Source organism: Nycticebus coucang, chromosome X, assembly GCF_027406575.1.
Source record: "Nycticebus coucang isolate mNycCou1 chromosome X, mNycCou1.pri, whole genome shotgun sequence".
NCBI classification, from domain to species: domain Eukaryota; kingdom Metazoa; phylum Chordata; class Mammalia; order Primates; family Lorisidae; genus Nycticebus; species Nycticebus coucang.
In genome coordinates this window covers 37400938-37425501 of record NC_069804.1, presented here as the reverse complement: position 1 = coordinate 37425501, position 24564 = coordinate 37400938, and the positions used below count along the sequence as shown (strand labels likewise).

The 24564-nt window shown below is 32.4% G+C and overlaps 1 protein-coding gene across 1 annotated transcript in view; it reads right to left on the bottom strand.

Moving 5' to 3' along the window:
* CFAP47 (cilia and flagella associated protein 47) overlaps positions 1–24564 on the bottom strand; it is a 307856-nt gene that overhangs the window by 68413 nt on the left and 214879 nt on the right. Inside the window, exons 51-56 of the mRNA XM_053578992.1 lie at positions 21083–21180; positions 13295–13470; positions 11015–11122; positions 7077–7188; positions 5654–5758; positions 1283–1439 (exon numbers count right to left, since the gene is read on the bottom strand). Coding sequence (XP_053434967.1) covers positions 1283–1439; positions 5654–5758; positions 7077–7188; positions 11015–11122; positions 13295–13470; positions 21083–21180 — 756 coding nt within the window. The remainder of the gene's footprint in view (positions 1–1282; positions 1440–5653; positions 5759–7076; positions 7189–11014; positions 11123–13294; positions 13471–21082; positions 21181–24564) is intronic.

The following is a 24564-nucleotide window of genomic DNA, read 5'->3' as shown; positions in this document are numbered from 1 at the left end:
TATTTGAATTCTGTCAGGTCCATTTTTCCTTCCTTCCAGCAGTTATTTCAAACCATCACTCCACTCTTTAAATTCCCTATTATAGTTCCTTTACTCAGCAGATGAAAGCATAAACATCACTGCTCTCAATTCCAAAGCCCTTCCACTACCTACCAATTTACCTACATTCACATATGTTTTATCTTACCTCTGCCTGTCCAAAGGTAGAAATGTGTTTATACACATGCTGCAGTCTCTTACATCTTAAATTACTAACTTCTTTGAGCTCATATTCAACTTTTACTAAACACTGCATACCTCTTCTCATCACAGCCAAAGTTCTCATGAGGAAATTTTATATGAGATGACATTACTTTCTTAATTTTTAAAATCATTTCATAGAAAGAACATGAAGAGAATAATCAAAAAAGCAAAACTCCAATGGATAAACTATAAAGTATTCAGCTTCAAAATTATGAAAAACATAATAAATTTGCAATGATGATAAAATACAATTTTCTTCTAACCAGATTGATGGAGATTAAGGCCAATGTTACTGTTTGGGGTTTGTAGGAAAATAGGTAATGTCTATATTATAATCCTGATAAATTACAATGGTATAATCATTCTGGAGAGAGAGTTGGTCATTTATATTACATGTAAAAAACATTAACACATGTTTAACTTTAGCCCCACAATTGTACTAGTAGTAATTTTAGTAGAAGTAATAATAATAGCTGAAAAGACGGACTGGTAATGTCCAATATTACATGTGTTTCAGGAAACTCGTGATGAGTTTAATTTTTCTTTCACTCATATTATTTCTTCATTTAATACAAAGTGATCAAATTCTTTAATATAACTTAAAAACATATTATGAAAAAAAGAAAGTCTGGTTGGAGCCAAAATGTAATCAAAATATGCCATCTATTTTTAAAAGATGGAAAAGAAACAAAATCATAATACCATAATTTCTATAAACTTTTGAGGAATAAGCATTGGCAAATTAAGTTCTATCATAATAATGTTACAACTATACTCATTTATGTATTTGTGTTTACATACAGAATTGGAAGAATTTGACTTGGTATACAAGTCAAATGCCATTCATGAGCTGTGATTTTACCCAAGATAAAAGTTTTTCATCTGTCAAAACTTACGTGTTTGTTTTCTTTTATAAAATGATGTTTTTGAGCTAATGAATCTCTAAATTTCCCACTAGTTCAAAAGTATTTCTATTCTATAATAAGTAAGTTTAATTAGTATCTATAAAATAATAAGTAAAATGTAAGAAAAAACTTACTTGTTAGTAAGACGTCGATGAAAACATTTTCCTTGGTAGGATTTTTGAAAGGTAAAACAATAGATGAATGAAGTTCAAGGGATGCAGTTATTCTTTCTGTTTTTAGAGGTTTAGGGAACAGTCCTATTCCAGAGAGGTAGAATTTCCACTCTTTAAACTGTTGGAAGATAAACATTTATGACATATGTGTCCTAAATCCATACATTTTATTTATAATACTTAAGGAATGTAGTGCATATAAAAATTTTAACAAGAAAAGTTTCATTTTGACAATTATGTATGTTTGATTTTTCCTTTTTTCTAAATTCCTTTCTATTTTATTGAAAAATCATTCCATATAGTATTTTTACATTGAAACAGAAAAAAGTGAAAGACCAATATTCAGGTATCAAACTTACGTCGATACATATAAGATTATTTATAGTAACATGAAAGAGAAACTTTAATGAAAAAACTTGCATTTCTGTTCAAAACAAATATTTTGAGACAGAGCTCACAGCAACCTCAAGCTCCTGGGCTCAAGCGATTCTCTTGCCTCAGCCTCCTGAGTGGCCGGGACTACAGGCGCCCACCACAAGGGCTGGCTATTTTTAGACATGGGGTCTTGCTCTGGCCAGGCTGGTCTCCGACTGGTGAGCTTGGGCAATCCATCCACCTTGGCCTCTCAGAGTGTTAAGATTACAGGTGTGAGACAATGCGCCTGGCCTCTGTTCAAAAATATTTTTAAATTAATTTGTCTAATAAACTAGGTAATAAACACTGCATGTAGTTTCCAAACTTTAAGGTGAATTTCAAATTAAACTCATGTAGCTGCCAGACGAAGGCAAAGAATGTGAAATACACATTGAAGTAGCATTAAGAGGAAATGTGTATAACTGTGTACTGTATTATCTATCCCCACTGCCTAGTGCATTTTCTGTTGTCACGTGATATGGGGGAAAGGCTCAAAGTTATGTGAAGGAAATTGAATGTGGCTGTTGTTTTCCCCTGGGTTTCATAAGCCTGTAAATCTCTGTTTCAAAATGTTTTCTTTGTATTCTATCAGAATAAAAGATCCTTGAGAGTACAACAGACTGTGATTCAGTTCTAGGTATTGTAAAATTACACGACAAATACTTTCTGATTTTGCAGATGAATAAAGATGTTATTGAGAAAAACCAACAATGGCCTAATATACAATCTTGCAAACTACACAGATGTTTCCAAGCTTAAATTCTAGTACAAAGAAGGAAATGTGCTTTTAGATTGTTTTAAACTAAGAGAAGTAAAAAATATATATATTGTGTCTTAATAGGGAAGATTAAAGGCAAATTTTATATGACTATTATCTTCAAGTGACTATTATTAGTTGAAGATCATACTAGCACAATAAAAATTCATTACATTTAGGTTATGATGTCTTAACTTGATTTTACATAACTGATTCAAGTCAATCATCTAGGTTCAATAAATTTAACAACTGGTTTAATTAAATTATTTACTATTTGCCTATTTTATAAAATAAATCTTAGATGACAGAAATTGGTGACTTTAAGCCATTGGGTATTGTCCAAATGACAAAAAATGAAGGTTGTGTTTTCATGTTTCCTCAAGTGACCTGAAATATTGGATTTTCTATGTTAAACCAAATTCCATCATTATTGAATACAGATATCCAGCAGTTGTCCTAGCATCAATTAATCTAGCCTCTTGGGTTCAGAGAGGGAAATTAAAAAATAACCCAGTGAGCATGTGCGTTACCAAAATAAGTTACATTTTCAGCTCATATTTATGTCAAACTTTTTCTAAAGGAAAGACATTCAAACTTTTAAAGATCCAATTGCAGTGTTTCTGGAAGATAAAAGTAGTAGATATATAAGATGGGAAATGGCTTGCACACCGAGCAGAACTCCAGAGAATTAAAGCTTGCTGAGAGCATCAACAGAACTTTCCATAGACACAGACTACAAGGATCACAGACTCATGTCGTGTTACCAAAACACTCTGATTTTGGATCTTCTTCTTCTTTATTGCTATCCTGATCTTTAGATGAAAGCAGTCATACAATCAAGTGTAAATAAATGAAATAAACAAGGCAACTATTGGAAAATCAAAATGAAACATCTAAAACTGAGAATGAGAATCTCAGAACATCACGTGTGAGAACAAAGAGAAGTTCTACTCATCACGTTGGCTGCTTATTACTGCTACTCCTCTTATGCAGGGACATAATATCATTTAGAGAGTCTGATGCATAATATGAGCTCAAGGTATTTGTAGGGACAGAAATCTATATGGGTTTTTCCCCTCATGGTAAAAAGTTATTCCAAACTTTCAGAACAATAATGGTAAAGCCCCATTTTTAAAAAGCCCTTCTTTAGATGTCTACTCATATATACTGCATACCGTATTTTCAGAAGTTCATTCAATTAATACTTTATGATGAACCAGTTTTGCTTGCAAAAGATTTCAATGGGATAAATTAAAAAGAAAGATCTGAATGATTCAGGGATTTTAAAAAAGGGCAAGAAAAAATCACAAAGGTTAGAGCGATACATTGAAAAGGCTGCAGGGTTCCGGAGCTGGTAGGTTAAAGGATGAATTATTGATTGAAGCATTATCATAGATGAAATCTTAGAAATTTGCTACAAGTCAGAAAGATTGAGTGATTGAAATCCACCAATAGTGTTCTCCAATTGATTTCACGCAAGGTTTGAACTGATTATTTACCTATTTGAATTCTTTTGTGTTTGATAAAGAGTTCATTGTTCAACTTCTTGGCTAAGATTTATTAAAGCTATTAAGATGCGGAATTGATTGCACCCTGCTGACTTGCAAGACTATCTTTGTTTAGATACACTTTCCATCAGAAATTTTAACAATTACTTATCCCAAATAATTAAGATGAGGGATCCTAATCCTGCTATCAAGCAATCACTTGAAAGACCAGCCTTGTTTACATTATTTGTCCATCAGAAAGTAGTCTCCATTATGCATTTCCTTTTGTATGAGAAGGATTACTGTTTATCTCCTTTGATATTTTTGAAATCAAGTATACTTCCATAGTATTTGTTTCAGGTAATGTGTAAGTCAGTAATTACAGTATTTAGAAAATTTAACATTTTAAATTTAACGTAAAAAATAAAAAAAATAAATTATAATTTCTTTTTGGAAAAGAGAAGACTTCAGTAACCCACAGCCCCTGCACTGACATGGAGACCTTTTCACTCTATTTGATTCTATGGTCTCTCCTACGTCAGGGTTTTCTGAGCTTCTTGGTGTCTTCTAGGATATAAAGTACAGCCCTCCATTTATGTTCCTCCTTATCAACATTTGAAAAAGTAAAAATAATAAATGTAAAACATTATGTAAATTTTCATTGGCAGTAGAAGAGTGACAATCACTTGACAAAATATACGTAACTTCAAAAAATGGCTGTGATGACCAGTTTAAGCCAGATGTTTTGGGATTAGGTCTCAGCTCAACCTTTTACCAACTCCTGATACTAATTACAGGGATCTGTATCTCAGATCCCTGATTTATAAAAAAGAATAGATAACAATACTTCTTTTATTAAACTCTGGTGAGAATAAATTGAGATAATTCTTTGAATGACATGTAGCACATTTAAAGATACTCAAAAATGATTAACTGTTATTTTACAAATTATTATTATTCAGGAACACTGTACAGATACAATGGAGTAGAAAAAAGAACATAATATTGGTAATATTTTACTCTTTACATTTTAATATTTAAGTTTATGGAAAGTTGAATAGTAAGACTGAACTCAGAAAATTAACAAAAATGACAGTGATATGACATTTACATGAAAATATATATGTTTTATGTCTGGATATATATTATACTACATTCAAGTAATCCATCAATTTAAAACTACTTTCTTTATATGTCTGCATATACATGATGTTTATTGTATTTTCAAAAGTTCCTAGGCCAGGCACAGTGGCTGATGCCTGTAATCAATCCTAGCACTCTTGGAAACTGAGGCAGGAGAATTGCTTGAGCTCAGAAGTTTGAGATCAGCCAGAGCTGTGCTCAAAAGGCTGACCCTATTTCTACTAAAAATAGAAAAAATAGCTGGGCATTGTGGTGGGCACCTGTAGTCCCAGCTACTGAGGAGGCTGAGGCAAGAGGATCACTTGAGCCCAGGAGTTTGAGGTTGCTATGACCGAGGCTGAGGCCACCATACTCTAGCCTGGGCAACAGAAGTGAGACTCTGTCTTAAAAAAAAAAGTTCATTTAATTAATTGTTTATAATGAACTCATTTATTTGCAAAAGTTGTTAACTGGATGAATGAATTAAATTTATTCATATATTGATTTTAAAATGTAATTAACTTGACTTTGTCCAAGAATACTCTATCATACCTGAGAGCATTGGAAGTTGATACAAGCTTGATGATCGGCTCTTCCAAGCATAGAAGGATAAAAGCGAATAGTTAACTCCTTGGTGGAGTGAGGAGTTATAATTAGCTGTTAAATTCAGGAAAAAGCAAAAGAGAAACAAAAATTAATACTTGTGTTTGAATTGGCATCTTTGTGTTCTGGGTATATGCGAGGTTGATGTTGTGTGATGTGTTATCTTGTACACCTATATACCTGTTCCTCAAATACTGGTAAAGGGGTCTGTGGTATATAGTGTTTAGTGGTACTCACGCCACATTCTCATCCAAGACAGTCACCAATATGTAAGTACTCACTGTGTAAAAGACAGTCAGGATTAATTTTTAAAGCTGAATTAGACCCCAAATAAAAGAAATCTTTACAATATGTAAACTATATCATGAAAATCATCCTGTGTATAATTTATGTAAAATAATGGTGTTAATGATACAGCATGTGTGTACAGTCTTTGTAAGATTAAAACATAAACACCAATTTTAGCAATATAATAATTAGTAGTTATTTCTAATTTGACACATTATGTCAGTTAATAACTAATTTTATATCATGGTATTACTTGGCAACCAATGACTGACAAAAGGCACATGTTAAAATATAAATTAAAAAAAGCATAGATGTTAAAAATCATTAAATGGAAATAGTTAAAAGTTTTCATTTAAATTCTGTACCTAGTAGCAGGACTTCATGATTTACTGTGAGGGCCACTGGTGAAAATAATCTATTATAATGATCATTTTGAAGTTTACCTGAAAGTATGTGGTTTGGCATCAATAATGCTTCCCTATGTTCTGGAAACACAGTCAAATTATGCCAAACCTTAGGATCTTGTTTTGCAGGAGGAAAATGCTTCAGGCCTATTAACTGGTCTTTAGCATCTGCCTAGGACCCAAGAATGAGAGAATCGTGCAGAGAAAGGGGCAAAGAGAGGCAATGCTGTCAACATTAACTGTAAGAGTTATATTTGTGTGGGGGGGAGGAGTGAAACAGAAGTGGGAGCTGGAGGTTGGGAGTGAGCAAGAACTCAGGGAGGAAGGAAAAGAACAGGTCTCTTGGGATCCTAGAAACATATAATTACTGTTAAGTTAAAAACCATATTACTGAAAACTATTACTAAAACTTATTACTAAAATGGCCAGAAATAAAACATAACCAATTTATTTAGAATTCACTGATAATGAGCATGACTCTTATTCTATTAAGAAAATATTTTTTATTGATAAATTAAAATTCAGGAGGAATTGTATATAATGGAAAATTATATATTTAAATTTTAGGAATTTGAATCCCTATTAATAGTTTAAATGATACTACTCTGCCAGTGTCCCAAAATCAAAGTTGGAAAATAATCTAATAGCAGTAGAACCCATGGCATTCTGAATATACTTACAGGTGATGGTATTTTAGAATCCATGACAAAATTTTCAGGATTGTCGTTTGTTTCTTGCAATTCTAATGTTTCGTGTGAAGGATTGACCAAAGGAATGATCTGAGAAACGTACCTGGGAGAAAAAATAAAGTTAGTCAAGTTGGTGGTATTCACAAATGTCTTCAATGAGAATTCCATAAATTTGATGACCATCGTGATTGAAATATGTTGCTCTAAAAGATATGTTGAAGTCTAAACTTTCAGTAGCTCATAAGTGATATTATCTGAAGAAAGTGTCACTGCACGTGTAATTACTTAAGATGAGGTCTTACTAGAGTAAGGTGAAACCTTCACCCAATATGACTGGTGTCCTTATAAGACTATGTGAAGACACAACAGGAAGCTGTCTTAGGACAAAGGAAGTAGAGATTGAAGTGAGATATTTACAAGTAAAAGAAAGCTGGCAAGCACCAGAAGCTAAAAGAGACAGGAAGGAATTTTCCCTTACAGGTTTCAGAGGGAACATGTTTCTCCTGGCACCTTGATTTTGGACATCTAGCCTTCGGAACTGAAATAATAAATTTATTTTGTCTCAAGCCACCCACTTTATGCTGTTCACTATAGTAGCCAAAGGAAACTAATATAATAACTTTTGTGAATTTAATAACAATAAACATGTACAAATTAATGACAAATTGCTAAATTAAATAGTCCTTGATTTTGTATTTTATTTTTGAGACAAAATATTATTCTATATTGGATATTAGAATATCTTTCAATTTTAAGAGACATGTTTACTAATTGTTTTATAACAACCAAATCTACCCCCAAAAGTTAACATAATTTAAAAGTAATAACAGATTCATTAATTCACAAAGTTTTCATCCATAACATTAACAGGATCTGGATTGATGAGTAAATGACAAAAAATGTGGCTGGTATTTATGCTCAAAGAAAAAAAGTAATCAAGAGGGTTCTAAATTCTCAATCAATCATCATTTCTAATGGATTTTAATGTTACAGCCTCCAAATTGTCATCTTGCATCCTCTTTCTGTAATGTTGAGGTATGACATTGTAATAACATCATTTTATCTATGTACCGTTTTTCTTATCGCTCACTTTATTGTCTCTAGTTTACAATCCAAAATAATTAAGATTAAAATATTTAGGTATCAAGTCTGTAATAAAAACAATTAAATCATTGCTACACATATATTATTAATTTTCATAATGTCATGGCCCTGTTACAGAGGGCAATTACTAGAGTGTGCCGAGCTGAATTCAGTTTATTAATACAAATTGTGTAATTCAAATAAAGAACTGTTTTCTTTAGTATTAATACAAAATATATATACATAGTGATTCACCTCAGAGTAAAGAGAATATTATATACCAGTTTTACAATTATAGATAATAGATTAAACAATACTGTGTAATAATGAATTTGTTCTTTCACCAAGGACACATGAAAAAAGAAATTGATGAAAACAACCTAAATTTCATTAACTGTAATGAATAAAATGCATTAAAAATCATGACAGACTTCCTGTCATTTTTCAGTAAGCATCTGCTTTGTATATTAAATTAAAACTTAGGAAATAGGCAAAAAACCTACTACAGGCAATACCATAGAAAAATATGAATAAAATATTTTTCTACTAGATTTCTATGCTATTGTTAATTTAAAACTGTTCAAATATCATTGAGAAGCAAATTTGATGCTCATATCTGATGAAAAACTCTGGGTTTTATCTACATTTAATGATTTATATTTCAATTCAGAACCTCAAGATTTCAACTTTTTTTTTAACTAAATTGGTTCAAAACACAGCTTGTGATTAATGGAAATTATAAAGCATTTATGTCTGACACCCGCACAATTGTTTAAATAATCAAGTTGCAAGTACATTCCTTAAATTTAGTTATTAATAAATGATGCATAAAATATATTAATATGTAGGTGATCCATTTTCCTGTTTATATTTACAGGGTTGAGCATGTGGCTCATACAATTACTATAAAAATTTAAAATGGGAGTAAAGGGAAGTTGCTTGTGATTCACTAAATTCAGTTTATTATATCTATAAAATGTTATGTTCGTCTATGAAATTGAGTTCAAATATAATCAGCATTTAAATTTCATGCAGTAAGGTTAGATTATTTTACGTGGTGAGGCACTAGCTCCATTTATCCTTATGTTTTTTTAATATCTGTGATTTGGCATACTGCTTTTTAAATAGTCTCTGTGTCTCTGTCTTTCACTTTCCCAGTGTTGATTAAGCAATGAAACTCACTTGCCATATAGAAGGAAAATCAAAATCGTTCCCACATGGCAAGAGAACAAAAATTGAGAAAATTAAAGATATTTTCTTAGCTCTTAAGAAGCTAATTTTTGACAGGCTCTTCAGTATTCAAATCTTAAGAAGTCAAAACACAGTATTCTCAAGCCAAACTTGTTTTAGGTAATATATGAGTACATTATTGTAGCTGGCATTTCTCTATGTGGGGTCTTTGATCTTGGGGTTCAAAGAATGGATCCACGAACCATGCGAGTAGGCTAACGGACATAGTTTATTGGTACATAAAGAAATAGATAAGGAAAAGGGGGGGAACAGAAGCTCTGGTAACAGAGAGGGGAACCCAAATGGGTAGCCCATGTGGGCCTTCTGTCTAGGGTAGTGATTTTCAACCAGTGTGCCACAGTGTGCCCTGAGAGGATCTTGAGTGTACCTTGAAAATTTTTAACAATCATTAATAAAAAATTTTGAATGAAGTTAAAAGCACAGTAAGTATGTTCTTTTTTAAGTCTTTTTTTTTTATCGATGTAAGTGTGCAGTGGAAGTTCAACTGTGGGTTCACGTGTACTGTGAGATAAAAAGTTGAAAAACACTGGTCTAAGGGTTTATATACTGCGTTTTCTATCCTGTAGGCAAGGTCTTTTGGGAATGTATGTCCAGAAAATGTCACAGTTGGCCAGAGGTCTGCAGGGAGAAAATAATCCTAAAAATTAGGAAAGGAATTAGGTCCTTGCAGTCCTTGCCCTCGGGGACTACTTCCCTACTCAAGGAGGAATCCCCCAGATGAGATACCAATAAGGCTGCTATTTTTCATGACCTTACTTGAGCCCAAAGAATGAGGCCTGGAAATGGTCTGTTTGTGCAGAGAGATGGGGGTCTATGATGAGACTGATTTCTGAGCTGACCTAGGCCTAGAAAGGGAGGTCCCTGTCCAGCTCTGAACTGGGAAACCCTACATCATTATCTTACATATTCTTACTATTAGAACTTTTGCTTTCATCTCCACTTACCACAAGGTTTCTTGGTACTTGATCTTCCATAGAAATCGAAAGAAATATATAATAATTAAAAGAATAATTAGCAATTTCAAATATAGTTTGCAGAAAATACATAATAATTTCCCAAAGTGGTAAGCAGAGGGAGACCCTTCTCCTGTTAGACTCCACTAGTCATTTTCCTTTGCTTGCTCAGCTTTCCATCCCAAGATTCTGTTTATATCTGCTTGGCCCTCCCTACCCCACTTTTACCTTATACATACATTAAAGAAAAACTTTTTTTCTGACCCTTGTAGATTTCTGAGATTGGGAGCATTCTCACTACTGCAATGATCCCTTTCTCTCTGTTTGAATAAAAGCCTTTTTTTTTTTTTGCAATTTTGCCAGTGCCGGGTTTGAACCGGCCACCCTCAGTATATGGGGCCAGCGCCCTACGCACTGAGCCACAGGTGCCACGCCAAAAGCCTCTTTTTTTTAATAAGTCCTGATTTGTTTTACTTTGACAAGTTTTCCACAGGGTAGTTTACATATAGAACCTATGAAAAGGAAAATCAATTACTAGAAATGTATTTATTTCTCATTTTAAAAAGTTGAAATGCATTATAAAAACACTGTTATAGATTTTTTTTCCTGCATAAAAGAATTTTATCTACTAGTAGAACTCACTTTCCAAGGTCACACTTCAATTCTGGCAATATGATTGGTTTTGGTACATCAACAGCTAATTTGAGTAAATACCAGAATTCTTCATCTTTGTCAGGCTGAAAAATGATACTGTCGGAGAGAAAAATACAAAATCTTGTCATTAGTATTAATTTATATAATAAATTGGCAGAAAAAATATATCCTAGATTGATATAAATAGTTGATTTCAACAATTCGATAGCTCTCTGTGATGCATTCTCTTATTAAAGATAGATTTTTAAAGTTTCCATTTTTGCATGAGAAAAATCACTTCGTTACTCAAGAAAGCAGTGTTGCTGTCATTAATATCCTTAGGGAAAATGCTTGCTTAACCAATGAGAAATGTTTAAACATGAGTATTTTAAATGTCTTGCAGGAGCTCTAACAGGAAATGTTCTGCTTTTTAATTGAGATTAAGCCAAATTTAGTTTGTTGAATTGAAGTCATGTGTATTTTGATGTGAAGGCTATTAAGCGGCATGCAGTTCTGGTGAACTTTCTTTATAATTAGGATGTTCTCAGCTCGGGGGAGGACAGAGCTTGTGGCAGTCTAAAAGTATAACTAGGCTTGTATCTCAACTCTGTTACCTTTTATTTGTGCAGTATTGAGCATGTTGCTTAATTCGGGGGGCTTCCAATTCATCATTTATAAAATAGAAGGAACCAGTCCTACCTCTTACAGTTGCTGTGAGAATTTTATGTGTTAATTCATGTAAAATCCATGTCCCAATGATAACAAAGTAGGAAGTCAAATATTAACCGAGGTTATGATTTTTAACGTATGCTGATAAGGAATATTTAGATTCAGTCTGTGCTCACAAAGCCTTCACAGTCACATTGGGGTCATGAGACCAGCTCCCATTTCTAATGATAATCTATCCAAATAATGTCTTTTATAATAGTCTATGTTCTTATTTTCATGCTTCACATTATAATATTTTTATTCTTTAAAATTTCATGGATATATTCATTTATTCAACTATTCCATAAAATAACAATTACTTGGTTTCTGTGCTAGAAGCAGGAATAAGAGTAATTCTAAAAGACATTCTGCTAAGTGAAATAAGCCAGGCACAGAAAGACAAATACCACGGGATCTCACTTATATGTGGCATCTAAAAATGATGAACTCAGAAGAAGAAAGTAGAATGATGGTAGAGGTAGTGGAGGAAAGTGGCAGAGATTGTGGGGAGGCTGGTCAATGGATACAAAATTTTAGTTAGTGGAGGAATAAATTCAAGAGATTTATCTCAGGACATAGTTTCTATAGTTAACAACAATGTATTGTAAACTGAACATCTCTAAGAGAGTAAGTTTTAAGTGTTCTCACCACAAATAACTAATAAGTACATGAAATAAAACATACACTAATTAATTTTATTTAGCAATTACACAATGTATACTTATTTAAAAACATCATGTTATACACAATAAATAGATGATACAATTGTATTTCTGTTAAAATAAATTAATTAGTTAAAAAAGAAAGATCCTAACTCTGAAACAGCATATAAACTAGCAAAGGGCCTTTGCACAGGGTATAATAATGGAATGCATTGTACATGCAAATACCAAGTCAATTATAGTCTCTAAAACTGTTATAAATAAATTGAATGTTGCTTTGGATAGAAAGTAGATTATTTTAATAAGTTATTGAGTTAATTATGAACATAGAGGTTATGTCTTTGCATGGGCATGTATATGAACACATAACACAAAAAAGGTTTTCACAATGATTTTATAAGAACACTTGTCATTACCCTGGTAATATTTATGTGTGTGTGTTTTCAAGATAGTATAACATCCTTACTTTAACTTTCTCTATGTCTTTCAAGTGAATAATTTGCATCTAACTGAGAATCAAAAATACATAAATTAATTTTCTTTGAGAAAACTGGAAGCTTAATCTCTAGTCTCAAGCCTCTCACTGGAAGCTTAATCCCTAGTCTCTCTAATCGTTTTTATTTGGTTTGGGTTTTGTATCCCTAATGATTTGGTTAGTCAAAAGTAAAATAAAAGAGAAGGTTCAAGGGAGAAATTTCGGGATTATTTAATCTGATATTCAAATAAATAATATTTTTGCGCTGCATCAAACAAAAACTAACTCTAAATTGGTGTATTGCATAAGGGAATAATAGTATTAAACAAAGCTAAAACTATGAGAAACTGCAATTTTAATTATTATAGCAAAAGACAAAAAATAATTTTAAAACTTAATTTCTAAAGATCAACAATAAAAATTAATACCACTCCCAAATCATACCTTTCATTTTTGTAGCCCGTAGTTGCCGGAGAATATCTTATGACATAACTAATCCGTTCATATGGCCTCAATGTAACTTCCTGGTATCCACTAAGTTCTTCACACGTAAATTGTGGCTCTAAGTGCATAACTTCATTTTTTGGATTGGACAGCGGTATTTCAAGGCAAATGGTCTCCTAGAATTATAGAACAAATACATAATCAGCTGTTAGTGTCAGCATTGAGTCACTGTCCTATAGAAGAAAATATAAAGAAAATTACAATATTGTGTAAGGCCAATTGTTTTATTTTTTCCTTGCTTCACTATTAAATATATATCTCCAGCTTTTATTCCCTGATATATTTCACTTGATTAGTCTTGGTAAATGAGGCTTTATTTTTTTGACAGCAAATACTGCACAGAGATCCAATTAACCAAATGCAATGAAAACTATTAGTAAATTATATTTAAAATACGTTTTTTCATCAGTCCCATTATTACTATTTTTCAGTGTTTACTAAAACCAATGGTCCCCAACCTTTATCACACATAAATGTCACCTAATAATTTGCTAAAATACAGCTTCCTGCCTGCCCTCTCTTGCTGTACGAGAGATTCTAATTTGACGGATATGGGATGGGGTCTGAATTTTATATTTCTTGAAGGTTCCCACATGATACTGCTGATGATCTAGAAAATATACTTTAAGTAGAACTTGTACATTAGCAGTAAGTAGTAGAGACAGCCTAAATTAAGAAGTCAAATTAAGAAATCTCCGTTTCTGTTTAGATTTCAGCCTTCTATTCTTTTTGTTTAGTTTTGTCCTGCTAACCAGGTTACATCCATTCAGTCCTGGAAGGCACTCTTCCAAGTTCCAAAACATTTCCTGATTCTCATCCTGACTCAACCTGACTAATAACTTTTATTTCATCCCATTACAGCCATAATCTTCACTATATCAAAAGCCTTTAAGTGAAGCAAATGTAGTAAGGATCATTAATAGATAGGACATAGCTTAATTTTAACAGATACCAGTTGCTTAAATGTCTTAACCTAAAGAAATGGAGAATACTCAATATTTATTTCAGTCATAACTCAATCTTGGTGGTGGATACACTTTAGGAAATGAAGCTATTTTGAAATTTAGCAATCACTACAGGAATGATGAAAAAACTTTAATACTAAGTTGGTGCGACACAATTGCAAGGAGGATGTAACAGCTTTGTCCATGGCTGTTTCAGAGGACCAAGTTCATAGAACATTTGCTTCATCACTTCTGTAATAAATAAATGAATGGGGAGATACCACATTTTAGAGGAATATAAACAAAAGTTGGTGTGGTGAACAGCATCTCGTGAGAAAAGATGAAACTTGAGGATATATGTAAGTTAACAATTACATTACAAGAGCAGATATCATTTATTAGGAATACATTTTAAATATAAATGCATTGGAATATAACCATCTACAATAGTTTTAGGAGATACCAGACTCATTGATTATTGAGGTAAATAGTTATTTAAATTTGTAAAACAAAATATTTAACATTCATAATTACACAAATAAAAAATAAAAACACTGAACAATGACTAATTTCCTAGGCAACCTGGAATATTTGATAAAGTTAGTATAGGACTTGGCCTACAAAGAATTTTTCAGTGGTCAAACAAATCAATGACTAAAGCAAAAGAATAGGCCTGTGTAACAAATAACATCAACCATATATTAATCTAGAAATGTTGCCCAGGGCTTAAGACAGAAAATTGAAATGAAACATATTGGCCGAGACATTTTTCCTGGTCTACTACTCAGTTAGTTTTCAGAGAAGGTAAGTGTCTTTTTAAGAAAATGCTATAGATTCTTCACAGAAATAAAAGTGATAGGCTCTAAACCACTGATTTTCACAATATTTTAACCATAACCTAGAATAATTAATTTTACATCACTATCTGGTCCACATATATACGTTAAAAGTGTCACAAAACAATCCCTGCTCTTACAATATGTGAAGTTCTCTGATACTTTCTATTGTCATTTATTCTATTTTATTTCTTAAAAATAATGCCAGTTTTGACCCTTTCACATGTTAAGAACTACCCTTTAGATATTAGACACTAGTCCAAATAGAACTGCTTTAGGTCTTATCATCACATATAAGCCTTGAACACAAAATAAAACAAAATTTCTCTGTGAACTACAGCCTGTCTTACAGGAGTATGCCCTCATGTTAAGAAAATGACATAACATTCTAAGGTTGGTCGAATTTAAGAGTAGGAAATGGGGATCGCAGCTATGGGGAATTTATGTCACAGCTCCTTCTTGGCATCCTTGCCCCTTTCAGGGCAAATATCACCCACCAATCAATTTACTCTTATCTAGTAGATCTGAAAACATCCTCAACGATCCTTCAGAGAGCAGCCTTTCAGTCAGCAATCAGCAAATGCTTAGCGCTACCAGCATTGTAATCTCTTGAAAATCCCTGCAATCTAATTCTCTAGAGTCTTGATAAGAACAAGACTCAATAGAAATGAATGTTTCAGTATAGTCAAAAGCTTTAAGTTTCCAGTTAACTGTGCTGTATTTCTAGCACTATAGGAAATATTTCAAATTTAACTAGAATGTTATAAAAATAATTTCTAAATTTCATTATGGTCTGAATATTATTTTCTTAATAATAAGTTTAAATAGATAAAAATCCCCAAATAACACCTTGAAAATAATGTTAGTATATGGATAATTTGTATATTAGATATCCTTCTGCCAAAATATTGTCAAAATACTTTAGGTAAGATTAATATTTTAAATATCAATACTTCTTAAGTCTATATTAAGTATTTGTTATGTTCAGTAAGTTAAAGAGGAGAATTTTTTTGTCATCCATCAGTTTATGTAATGATTAAAATTTATAAGTTTTTTTCTTAGAATATCTCCCTTATGTTATCTATATAATTCCAAAAAGCATAACCATTTTGAGAAAATAACATAAAAATAAAGCAGATAAAGAAAATTACATCTACAAAATTGATTAACTATCTTGTTGTTTAAGATGTCGTGCCACCTCCCTGTTCCATTTTATGATAAATAGCTCATACTCAACAAGAAGTACAAAGTCAGCTTATTTTCTGTGAATATTATATATATATATATAAAAGATTGAGATATTTGGCTAGTATCCATATTCCAAATAACAATCTGATGAGCAGGCTTTTAAGGCGAATTTTTGTTTAGATTTAAACATAAATCAGTTTTGACTGTTCTTTATTTTTTTGAAAGTCAAGTAAAATAGTAATCACTGCACATGATGACTTCTAAAGCTGTCTTTCATCATCAAATGAACTCATAGATTCAACAATGAACAACATCCCTTTATAAGATATCCTGTATTTTTCTCTTGCTTGTACTTAAGGACTATTGTAGCCAACATGATGGCTGCTTAAAGAAATTGCTTATATTTCTCAGGTTCCTTTGAATCAATAAAAGGACTAACTTTTGCATAATTCATCCTGTGATATAAGTAACAATTTTAAAACAGGAAGGGCATTCCCAAGATGCTGGAATTTAGAATAATGAAAGAATGCAAATGTTCATATAAGATTGGAACAGTATTTTAAAATCTGTATAAACAGGTTTACTGAATTTTGCAAGTCATAAATATTTCCAGAGGAAATTTGGATACCTATATACATTTTAAAATAAATACAAAATATTTTTGGTGTTTACATATAATTTATATATTTATTTTCTTACAATAGAAGGGACATTTTGAGAGGTTTAAAAATGTAAATTACATCAGATCATTCATTGCCTTCTTTATACACCCTAATGGCTAAATTGCAAGTAGACTAAAATCTCTCCTCTTGCCTTGAAACCCTACAAGATCTGGCCCTGCCAGCACCTCTGATCACCTCAACCCCAAGTTTTCCTGTCTGAACTCCAGCCTCCCAAACCTCTTCTCTGCTCCTGGACCGCCTGGGCTCCTTCCTGCTGGGTCTCTTTCCATCAACCTCATTTTGTCTGGAGGGCTTTTGCCCTCTAGTCTTTCTGCTTGCTAGTGTCTCTAGTAAGGTGCACTGCTCCAGTTTCAAGCCCCCTTCTGTATCACTCTGGACTACTTTTGTTCATAGAATTATCATTGTCTAAATAATCTCAGTCATCTATTGTCACCATAACAGGTATAGCCAATGAACTAAACTGGTATATGCGTGTATGTACATGCGTGTATAAACACATAAATGTTTCCTCTGAATCACTGTGTATGCAAGCTATTTTGAAAAGTATCTGTCTCAAGTTAATATAGCAGTGCTTAGACACAGCAGACATGCTTCAAAGATCCAGCGTGCAGTATCTTGACACAGTGAGTGGATATTTGCCTTTTTAAAATGTTGCTTGTCAAGTATTTAGACTTGTATGAATGAGTCCAATGTTACATTCAGTCATTTCTCCTGAATTTATGCAAGAAGGCAGAGAAAGGAATAGCTCCTCATAAGAGACATCCAAAAAATTCTTTACTCTTTGACATTTTTTTCTGACTTTTCATCAAAGTAATGATGTTTCAGGTAGCTGGGATGTCTATTTCAACTAATTGACGTACTTAAGAAGGAATAGGGAGATATGATTTTCTTACTTGATTTCTTCCTTTCTCTTCCCTGAACACTTTTTCACTTAGGAATACAGAGATATCTCAAAATTGTCATAACTTCCCTTCTCACAATTTCCAAAGTGAGATATGGGTTTAAAATCAACTTTTTACTTCATTGTGCAAGATTTGAACTTGCCTACAAATGTGAAACTGCCTATATTAAAATAGTACAAAGCTATAAGACAGGAATTAGGACAAAAATATGATTTCTACAGAAGTACAGACATAGCTACAAGTTAACCAGCCATTGTTCCCAAATTTGCCTACTATTTTAACTACTTACTGCTTAAAAATCATGTCTTTAACAGGGGCAATATTTGTGACATCCTCAATCACTTCTATAGATAACATTACTATTGCAAAAACTAAGACTCGTCTGTGAAATACCTTGCAGACTCTGCATTTGGGGGTGACCAACTGCTGTCAACTTAACCAGTGCTCAGACATGGGAACTATTCCAACAGGAACTGCAACCCTCTCTCCAGAAATTATCTCAGCCAAGAAGATAATTTCTGCTTCCCAACCCACCTTCTGAGTTCATCCCCAGCTGATCAGTAGACCCAATTCTACAGTCCAAAACTCTTAGCCCCCAAATTCACAGAGATAAATTTGAGGAATTTCTCCCTTCCCCTCACCCAGCATGTTGCAATATTAAATTCTTTCTCTGCTGCAACAGAGAGCTGCTGACTCCCCTTTTCTACCGACCTCAGTTGAAAGTTAATATTTAATTAATATAGCAAACCTTCCTGTATAACAAAGGGAGTAATCTAGCAGCTGATAGTGATAAGAGGTTTTATTCCTGCATTATAAGTTATGACTACTTAATAGAATGAATACTGAAGAATTGCATTTTCATCTAAGTAGACCATGAAAATACATTATTTAAGTGTCTTATGAAATAACTATGTTAATTGTTCATAATGAAAAATAAAATCATTGCTATAATTGATAGCAATCAAAAATATACATGTGCGTAAGATGAGTATCCCACTGTGGTACCACAACAAAGAAAGATTTAAATTAAAAACTAATAGAAAATCAGTACAAACTGAAGTAGAATTACGTTATACTAATGACATTTACTGCATAAACAAGGGAAAGTCCTTTATGGAAAATAGGCAAGGGCTATTACTTTAAAATACATTAATTATGAAAATAATATAGTCCTGAAAGGGTATATGCAAATCTTAATTTCAAAAATGATAACATATTTGAAATGTTTCATTAAAAGAGACAGGTGGTTGCTTATTTTTGTTTTTTGTTCAGTCTTCTTACATATCCACATAAATTACCCAGATAGAGGGTGTTCCTCAACCTTTGTTACAATCTTTACCAAAGTTGAAAAATTTGGTTTCTATCAGAACTTTGTTGAAAGGCTAATAGGTCTTATAGAAAAAAAGCATGTTATGGACAATTTAATGAGACAATGCAACAGTCGTTTACCTAAAAGTGATTTGAGAGTCGCATCTATTCCTGCTAGTTTGTGTTGCATATCTTAACCCATCTCTATTCCTATTTTAAACATGTAGTTAATAAGAAAGACAATGTCCCCTTTTCTGAGGTGTGGATTCATGCTCCCAATTTATTCAAGGCCCATTTTCTAATTTTTTTCCTTCCTGTGTCCTGATTAAGCATATACATTTTAATTCAGGAGTCACTTTCCATATCAAGAGGTTGTGTTATTAAAATTATGTCATTTAAAAATAAACTTTATGAAAGATTTTATGCCGCAGTGATAACCAGGTAATAGAAATAGGACATTATCATTGCGTAAAATGATTCTATTATCATTATATTAAATACTTTTCCACTTACAAGATAATGGTTGTTTTTTCAATCTAGAGTTGAGTGCATTTAAATATTTTATCCATCATTTTGTATGCCTAAGTGGAGATTTACCCACAAACCATGTGGGCATATAATCAAGTTAGAGACTTATTTTTTTTTATTTTAATTTTTTTTTTGGTTTTTGGCCAGGGCTGGGTTTGAACCCGCCACCTCCAGCATATGGGACCGGCGCCCTACTCCTTGAGCCACAGGCGCCACCCTAGAGACTTATTTTAAATCTCTTCTTACTTTGTATTTATTGGAACCCAGAGTTCAGAATTCTAAATAATCAATATGAAGTAATCTATCTGAATATTTAAAAATAAAAATAAGATTATTTGATTATTATCAATTTAAATATTTGAGTAGTAACAAAAAGGGAATAAAATCTATTTAAAAAATTATTAATAGTAATTTATATTGTCCTTATGTTTCCTTTAAACTAAAATTCTCAATATTTAACTTTATTAAATAATCTTGGATATGGATTTAGTTGCACTTTAATAATTCGGATAGAATTATTAAAGGAAAATAGGCAAGGGCTATTATTTTAAAATACATTAATTATGAAAATAATATATTACTGAAAGGGTATATACAAATTTTAATTTCAATTCATATTTGAAATGTTATCATTTGAAAGGCAGAATTATTTTTCAGACAGAAAAATAGACAATCCTATTCTTATTCACCATTTTTTTTTTTTTTTTTGTAGAGACAGAGTCTCACTTTACTGCCCTCGGTAGAGTGCCGTGGCGTCAAACGGCTCACAGCAACCTCCAGCTCTTGGGCTTAAGCGATTCTCTTGCCTCAGCCTCCCGAGCAGCTGGGACTACAGGCACACGCCACAACGCCCGGCTGTTTTTTTTTGTTGCAGTTTGGCCGGGGCTGGGTTTGAACCTACCACCCTCGGTATATGGGGCCGGCGCCCTACACACTGAGCCACAGGCGCTGCCCTATTCACCATTTCTTAAAACCCCAAATATATGCCAGTTGCTACAGATGTGTTTCCAATTGAAAGGCCTATTGTAGAAACAGGAAGAATCAGTGCTACCCATTGCTGCCTATTTGTTTCGTGTGTATAAGAAGCATGTATAAGAAACAAGATTAAGTTTGTTCAGGTAACTCCTTACAGTCACTGTAAGATGCCATGTAACTAAAGATGTTTTCCAAAAGCACTTAAGGTCTATAGTACCAAATTAAAAAATAAAATTGTCATGATTTATTTATCTCCACATGCTCATTTGATATGGATGTTTGTAAGGATAGTGATTTAGTATACAACAAAAGCTCTAACTGTTGGAAAAATGACAGAGTGTATAAACATTTAATGGGAGCTTACCAAAGCCACACACTCCATCTCAATAATGTTAATGGGTGGTCCAGGAGAGCTCTGGATTTCAAGAGAATACCAGACTTTTAAATTTCCAGTACCATCATCTGAAAAAACAAACAAACACAACCCTTCTTTAATATAGACTTTAGAATACCATATTGTATTTGCAGAAACATTCAGAATAAAAATTTGACAAATATCTTGGCCCAGCCAAGTTGACACATAAAATTAACTATCACAGAGACAATAACACCTACGATTTGTAATTGCTGTGACTATCACATGTGGTAGTGTTGTGATATAGTTGATTTAATTCCCAGGGTCAAACACGTGCATTACTATAAATTTATTGATTAGAGTGTAATTAATGAATGATTTACTAATGAGAACAACAAAATAATTATTAAACATTATTCAACTCTAAAACTTAAACATATAATTTTTTTTAATTATAAAATTAACATTCACCATAAAAGTTTTAGAAATTCCTGAAAATGACAGAGAAGATAAAAGTCATTAATGATAAAACACAAATCTAGTCCAGAAAGAAGGAGGGAAGAGGAGAAAGAGGGAGGAGGTGGGCCAGTGGAGAGAGAGTATTTGGTGGCATCTCAACTACTGTGTTCAATGTAAGAGTACATTTCAAAACAACTGAGAGTATATTATAAATATCTTACCACAAAAAATAAGTGAGGTGATGGTTATGTTAATCAGTTTGCTTTAAATATTCCACATTGCATATCAAATCATCACATTGTACCCCATAAATGTATAGTTATGATTTAATAAAAATTAAGTTAAAAAAGTTATTCATAACATTATGACCAAAAAAACTACTTAATATTTTTGTATAAATTCCAGAATGAAAATATCAATAAAGACATAGATATATAGATATAAGTAAATACATTGGGATGTACATATTATATATAATTGAAATATTCATATGTATACACAAATGTACAAATTTATATTATTCAGAAAATATTCACTATTAAAATTTTTGTTTTTATTACTCAACATAGTAGATCACATAAGGAGCATTTTTATATGCAATATTTTGTGTATATCTTTGATTATTTTATTCTAACAAATCCCTCACACAGAATCATTGGATCAAAAGATATAAATAATTCTTAAAATTTTTAAACATATTGTCAATGTTCTCTTTAAAAACTTTGTATCAATTTAATTTTACATTATAATGTATGAGATTGCCTCTTTTTCCTTGACTTTCATTATAACTGGTGTCACCATTATTTTCCACATTTCCCTATTTGGAAGATTTTTCAAAATTCTTATTTTTATGTAGTTGTTGTTTACATTTCTTTGATGAGAGAAAAGCTGGAATAGTTCCCAATTGAAAAGAAATATACTGCAGAACAGTCTGCATTAACAATACATGTTATTACAGAAAATGGAAACATTAATCATGTCTGACAAAGAATATGGAAAGGCCCGTGTGAAGAATTTGGGATACCTGTAATGTTATTAGATGCATTTTTTCTAGCTATTAAATCTGTCTTGTAACCTGTCATCAGATAGCTTACTATTTTTTATTAGACATCAGTATTCGTCCATTAATGTAATATCATAATATTCTGATTTCTTTCAAACTTTTCTGAACACTTCAACTTTCATGTAAAAGATTTTCCTCCATGGTTCTTCTGCCTTTATATTGATGGGGATTTCACTGTTAGCATAATATATCTATAATTATCATCTATTCTTTGTAGAATATTCTTTGTCTCATCTGCATAGTTTCAACAGAAGAAACTCTAAATCTTTTTAGACAATTTTATTATTTTTTTACCTAGTCTCAGCTCCAAAGATTTAATTGACAACAGAATATCGCCATGTAAATGTCTTGCTGTCACATCAATATCAGGGAGTATAAAGCCATACTAGGGTTATAATTTTCTAAACTTTTTCTTCTAAATTTCTGCCTTATTAATTTTCTATTTACCAAGACACAAATAAACATTATTTATTTATTTATTTTAGAATCAATCCCCATTGTCATTCTCTTCTTTCAGGATGTTCATTAAGCGTCAGTCTCTGAAATGTTTTCCATCTTTAGTGGTTTTTCTTTGTTACCATCAACACCATAAAAGACCCGATTCTCTTTGCTTTAAAGCCAGTTTACCCTTAGAATGAATTAATTTGTCCTAACGGCTCTTTCCCTTATAAAGCATTTTGAATATTGCCTAAATACCACTCATACATAATCTATGAGTTCTGTCATTCTTAATTGTGTTTGTCCTCTTGACTGGGCTTTGAGTGACCAGTTGCATGGTCAAACACCAGTCTGGATGTTGTTACGAAGCTATTTTTAAAATGTCATTAATATTTACATCAGTACGTGGCACCCATAGCTTAGTTGGTAGGGTGCCGGCCACATGCACCAAGGCTGCACCCAGCCCCAGCCTGCTGAAAACAAAAAAATAGCCGGGCGTTGTAGCAGGTGCCTATAGTGCCAGCTACTTGGGAGGCTGAGGCAAGAGAAACGCTTAAGCCCAAGAGTTGGAGGTTGCTGTGAGCTGTGACACCATGACTCTCTACCAAGGGCGACTTAGTGAGACTCTGTCTCAAAAAAAAAAAAAAAAAAAAAAAAAAAAAAAAATATATATATATATATATATATATATATTTACATCAGTAGACTTTCAGGAAAGCAGATCACCCTCCATACTCCATAATGTAGGTAAGCCTCCTCCAATCACTTGAAGGCCCTGATTGCAAAGACTAAGGTTACTTAAATTCTTCCTCAAAACTGAAACATAGAAACCCTGTTTGAGGTTCCAGCCTGCATATCCTGTCCTGGGGAATTTGGATTCAAGACCGAACCTTCAACTCTTACCTGAATTTTAGCCTGCTGGCTTGCCCTACAGATTTTGGATTCTTCAGATCCCCCAATGGTATTAGCCAATTCTTTAAAATCTCTCTTCTCTCTCTTTCTCTGTATGTGTGTATATATACACACACAATATAGAAATGTATTTATATGTTGTATATGTACAAAACATAAATGTTTATATCTACATCTGTATCTATTCCACTGTTTTCTGTTTCTCTGAAGAATCCTAATTGATACAAATTCATTCCATTAAGATTTCTTCTTTGGTATACCGCTTTGTTTCCACAACTTTGTTCTGATTGAACCAGTTTTCTCAAGTAACTTCTTATATCCTTGTTACACATCCAAAAAAATAATTCATTTACCCCTTTTCCAGGATATTTGTCCTAACTTTTCTAATTATTCACCATCTCATTCTCCTTTGAACTTCAAATAAAAGGATATGGTGTTTAACAACATTCAAATAAGGTTTTATAATATACAAAGGGAAAAAAGTAGCATTTAGTTTCTTTGGTATATGAGGAAGACTGCTAGCATCTTCTACATTGAAATAAGACAAGCATATTATGTTATTAAGATAATACATTTGTTAACATTTTATCAGAGGTTTGTTGTACTTTTTGTTTAATAA